We start from the raw sequence: 5499 nt of genomic DNA, 5'->3' as shown, positions 1-5499 counted from the left end.
GCTCTCTCTCTCTCTCTCTCTCTCTCTCTCTCTCTCTCTCTCTCTCTCTCTCTCTCGTCTGGTCTGGTCTGGTCTGGTCTAGAGCTTTCTGTCTGCTCTGCCTGGTGACAGAACGGCCTGATGGATTTTGATCCTCTCTCTGTGGTCTGCAGAGAGAAACTCAGTCTGTGTATGGCTAATCTGCAGTCTGTGATACCCAGACTCTCTCTCATTTGTTCACGCTCTCTTTCTGGCTCTCTGTGATTGGCATAAGAGGTCAGTGTTAAATAGGACAGAGAGTGTGTCAGTGGGAGAATTGGACAGGACATAGTAACAATCAAAGAACACTGTCACTAAAGCACTGTTGAGACGGGATTCGTTTTCAAAAGTTTGAATGTTTTAATGTACTGATTTAGACTGGATTTCGATCTCTGTAGGGTTTTTTTTTCTCAAACTGAAGTGTCTTGTCTGGATGTGGGTGTTACAGAAAGTCATGTGCTCTGGATGTGAACAGATACCATGAAAACCAATTGAAATAAACAAAACCTACATGGTGGCTGGTTTCTAGCTTGTCTAAGCTGGCCATTAGCTGATCTGAATGGGCCATTAGTTAGTTAACAAGCTACTGTGTTCCAAAAACCAGCTTAAAGGAACACTCCACTATTTCTGAAAATAGGCTCATTTTCCAACTCCCCTAGAGTTAAACAGTTGAGTTTTACCGTTTTCGAATCCATTCAGCCGATCTCCGGGTCTGGCGGTAGCACTTTTAGCTGTAGCTTAGTATAGATCATTGAATCTGATTAGACCGTTAGCATCTCGCTCAAAAATGACCAAAGAGTTTCTATATTTTTCCTATTTAAAACGTGACTCTTCTGTAGTCACATCGTGTACTAAGACCGACGGAAAATGAAAAGTTGTGATTTCCTAGGCCAATATGGCTAGGAACTATACTCTCATTCCGGCGTAAAAATTAAGGAACTTTGCTGCCGTACCATGGGTGCAGTAGGCGCAATTATATTACGTAGCGCCTAAAAGAGGAATCCAGAGTTGTCGGTTTTAATTGTTTATCTTATTTTAACAATCTAATTATTTATATTACATCTGGGTGATGCTTGCCCATGCTAAGCTCTTGGTGCTTCTAAGCAGTTTCTAGGGTGTTATGAGTGGTTTTTACATTGCTATCTGTTGCTAAGGTGTTCAAGTTGGTTGCTAGGGTGGTGTTTGTAAGTGTTACCCTGAAAACAAAATCTGTGAAATTAGTCTGAGCAGTTAAGCACAGTGGGGTCCAAAAGTCTCGAATGCAATTAAGAAAATGCCTCTGCTTTGCATTTTTCTATCTTTTTTTCATTGAAATAATTTTTTATTATAAATTATTTCATCCACATGATAAAAAACGTAATTGAAATTTTTGTATGATTTTATGATTTGAGTCAGTACTTCTGTGGAAGCCAAAAAACTGACCTTTTGTACAAACAAGTTCAACATGGTCAATGTCACAGATATGCTTATTTGATTAGTGAGTGACGAAATTTTTGTTTCCAGGTTAAATTAGATTTTCAGTGTGGACTCTTAAATCCCCACTGTACATTTAAAAAGACTTGCCTTTATTTCCTGTATTTTTGATATAAAGTCAGAGGAGCAGCTCAGCTTTCATAGACTAGTTTAAAGCCTGCTGTGATTTCGTTTTGTATTGATTCAGTTCCAGTCTGATAGGCTTGTGTTTGTAGTCTTATTTGTTCTTACCGGAATTCTGATCTGAGTCTCATTCTCTCGGTCTTATCTGCCCTCCTGTCTGATTGTCACTTCCTTTGTCTGTTTTGCCTGGCTGCCTGTCTGTGTCCTCTTTTTTTTTTTTTCTTTCTCTCTCTCTCCTCTTCGCCCTCCCCTCTGCTCTGTCTCCATCTTTTGCTTCCTCCTCTTATGCCCTAAATTAGGAGAGAAGTGTTTGTTTCTTTTGATGTGTGAGTCCCAGTATCCCGCAGTACTGCACTGAAGGCAACAACTCACTCTTTCATTCTCTCTTCGTGACACTCTCACTTTCAGCCTCTCTGTTCGGTTTACTCGACTGTACGAGGTTCCAGAACGGTCCCTCAGCGCAGTTGGTGGAGGGCTCGTTTTTGTTGTCTGAAAAGGCTATGGACTCCAAAAGCATTTCCATCTGAGAAACAGTTTTGATCTTGACTGAGAGAGCAAGTGTGAGTCCAGCAGTGTGTTCCTCATGTTCAGACAGAACATGTTTCAAGAAACATCGATAGAGCTGTTTACCTTCAATACTTTGGTTCTTGTAGGCCAGGATATTGGAATAAAGCTAGTTAATGATAGAAACTTTGGTTTCATCATTAGACACCCAAAAATCTTTAAAAAACTTTTTTTTTTTTTGGTTAACTGTTTGTTTATTTACTCACCCTCATGTTATTTTAAACCTGTATGCCATTAGTTGTTTTCATGAATCATAAAAGGAGAATTTTAAAGAATCTTTAAAGGGCCAGTACATCCAAAAATGAAAATTGTCATTTGCTCACCCTCATGTCGTTCCTAACCTGTATGATTTTTTTTTTCTTATTCCATATAATCACAGTCAATAGGGGCCACAGTCAATGTTTTTAAATTGTTGAAAACAGAAACTCGTACGTGTTTGGAACAACATGAGGGGAGTAAATTATGGCAGGATTTTCATTTAGGAGTGAACTCTCTCTTTAATCAACTTTTTTTTTTCTTCCATGTGGCAATTCATAGACCACAGCTTTCAAGATCTCAAAAGCACTATTAAAGCAACAAGTTGTATTCCATGTGACCTGTGCACTATATTCCAAGTGTTCTGAAGCTTTATGATAGATTTAAGTGAGAAACAGACAGAAAAATAAGCTATGATTGACCCGCAAATCAAATATGGTGCCTGTGGTGCCTGATGATATTAAATAGAGCTGCATAACTTCTTCAGAATTCTCCTTTTGTGTTCAATGGAAAAAAATAACATTGAAATGACACAAGGGCAAGTAAATAATGGCAAAATATTCATTTTGGGGTGAAATAGTCCAAAGGCAAGGCAGTCTACAGCAAGGCTTAACTGGCTGCTGGCTTTGAAATATATAATGATAGGAATTTATTTAGCAAAAGCGGTTTTTTTTTTTTCTCAAATAATATTTAATGCGTAGTTAAAAATGATGAACCGGAATAAACAGGCTTTATCTAATTTCTGAAGCTGATACACCTGATCTCACTCTAAGTCTATACTATCTATTTTCTTTCTGTTGTCCATGTCAAACCAAAATGCCTCTCAGCTTTTTTTGCCAGATGATATCATATCACCCAATTTGGGGATCTGTAGTCATCATGGATGTTGATTTGACTCTGCTGCCATCTTTTGGTCAAAATGAGATTAAACTTTTTTTTCTTTTCTTTTTTTTGATCGTAAACAGGATCTGTGTTTTTTTGTGTTCTAAACTCTTTATGTCTTTATATTTTGCAGCTGAACTGGAGTTTGTGCAGATCGTGATCATAATCGTCGTGATGACTGTGATGGTCGTGGTGGTCGTGTGTCTGCTCAACCACTACAAGCTCACCACATGGTCGTTCCTGAGCCGGGCTAGTCAGGCACAGAGTCAGGATCTCTCTCTGCAGCCGGTAAGACCCTGTCTCACTCTCTCTGTACTAACCGCAGCAGCACCTTTGCTTAAACACTTTCACAACCTTCCGTAAACTTTCCTCCATATTTAGATGAGCCCAGGGTGGGAATAAACAAAAAAATTAATGTTAGAGATGAGGCCTACTAGAAGTTCACATGGTTCATAATGGAACACACCAGTTGTCAGCAATTTCCTGTCTCTGTGCGGTCTCCATAAAAATAATAATCATGTTTTATTTACACAGAAGCTTTCTAGAACCAAACGTCACTTTACAGAGCATGCTAAGCAAATAGGAAACAGTATGATGAGCAGTTTATTACAAGAAGCAGACAAATCAGAAAACAATACATGGATATAGCATGGGAACAACATCAAATGTAAACAGCGTAAACAAATGCAGTGTGGGATGAAAACAGGAAACCAAAATGATCAGAATATTTCTGTAAATCAACAGCAGAATGAAAAAGGTATAATCAAAATGTCATGAGAGTAAAACGAGATATCAAAGTTTTCAACAGTTTTCCAAAGTCCAGGTGCAGCAAAGCCCACGAGGATCATCTAAACAAGTAAATCAGCACCTAAAATCATCTTAATAATAAGGGCTTAACAAATGGGTTATTTATTTATTTATTTATTTATTTTTTACATGTCACCCATGTAATTTTAAATAAGGATATATTTAGGCACACATTATTATTATATGATTATTTTTTATTTATAACCTTTTTTTATTATTTAAATTTTTTATATATATTTTTAAAAATGCCAGTGTGGTTAATGAGTATCGAGTGAGTAATCAAGTATTTCTGATATATGTTCATTGATGACAGTGGGTGAACTTTATTTTAAATGTTCCTTTATAAATTATAAAAGTATTTAAGTATTTATAATGATATTAAATATGGAGTTTGTCTGGAAAATACCTTCCTTAATTATATTAAATATGGCGTTTGTCTGGAAAATGCCTTCCTTAAAGTCAGCACTTAAAATTATCTTGTGTCTAAATCATAAACATCACAGTTCCTTGTCATTATTTTGAGGCTGAGCTGTGAAACATCAATTTCTAATACTGAATAGATGAATTTTTCACCTTGCTGTGTCATCTCTAAGCCTTGTTTGGTATATATTATGCGGGTGAGCTTTTTATCTTAGAAAAGAAGAAAACAGCAGGGCCTAAAAATCTCTTGCTAATCCAAAATAACTTGCAGCAGTGCACTGAGCTGATGAGACGGAGCACTGCATGTGTGGGTGTCTCACTTCAGGGATGGTTTTCGGAACGTTTGTGCAGTTTTTAACTAGACAGACAGCAGGAAATTAATCGTACATTTATCTTACTTCAAAAATACAAATCATTGGTCTGAGTCATGCCCTAAAGGTTAGTGAACATGCTGCAGAGTGCATGAGGTTCCAGTTGTTCATGCTATGGGCAACTGGATAGAGAATTTTCATGGGATACTGAATGCTGCATTAGGACATATTACATCTTATTGGATGCATTACGTGTAATTAAAACACGATATATATTACTCCTTCAGAAAGGCAGTGTGTTTTGGAGGAGACACAATGGCAGTGTCCCTCTGAGACCAGGGCATGTTGATTACATTTAGCAGTTCTGTCTAGACGCCAGTCAAACTCAGACATGCGCAGCCCACTGCAGCACCCGGGAGAGACTGCTAAATGACTGAGACTTTTCATTTTCATTCATGAGGGAACGCGAGGGGGAGGGAAGCCAGCGATGTCTGGGAGAATGTTTCTTACTGGTTTTGTTTAGGTTTTTTAATTAGAATGGATATATGTAGCCACAGAGCATTGTTAGAGTTTAACAAATGGGCTCTGTCTGATTCTTTTTATTTATTTTATCTATTTATTTATTTTTATTATATTTATATATATA

General features: G+C 37.4%; 1 protein-coding gene across 1 annotated transcript in view; it reads left to right on the top strand.

The window, feature by feature from the left end:
• The window catches only part of LOC107704896 (low-density lipoprotein receptor class A domain-containing protein 4-like), a 62163-nt gene that overhangs the window by 51175 nt on the left and 5489 nt on the right, over window positions 1-5499 (top strand). The window contains exon 4 of the mRNA XM_016507924.1: window positions 3449-3603. Within this exon, the coding sequence (XP_016363410.1) occupies window positions 3449-3603 (155 nt within the window). The remainder of the gene's footprint in view (window positions 1-3448; window positions 3604-5499) is intronic.

Source organism: Sinocyclocheilus anshuiensis, unplaced genomic scaffold (genome assembly GCF_001515605.1).
Source record: "Sinocyclocheilus anshuiensis isolate Anshui unplaced genomic scaffold, SAMN03320099.WGS_v1.1 scaffold702, whole genome shotgun sequence".
NCBI classification, from domain to species: Eukaryota; Metazoa; Chordata; class Actinopteri; order Cypriniformes; family Cyprinidae; genus Sinocyclocheilus; species Sinocyclocheilus anshuiensis.
This window is presented reverse-complemented; position numbering and strand designations above follow the sequence as displayed.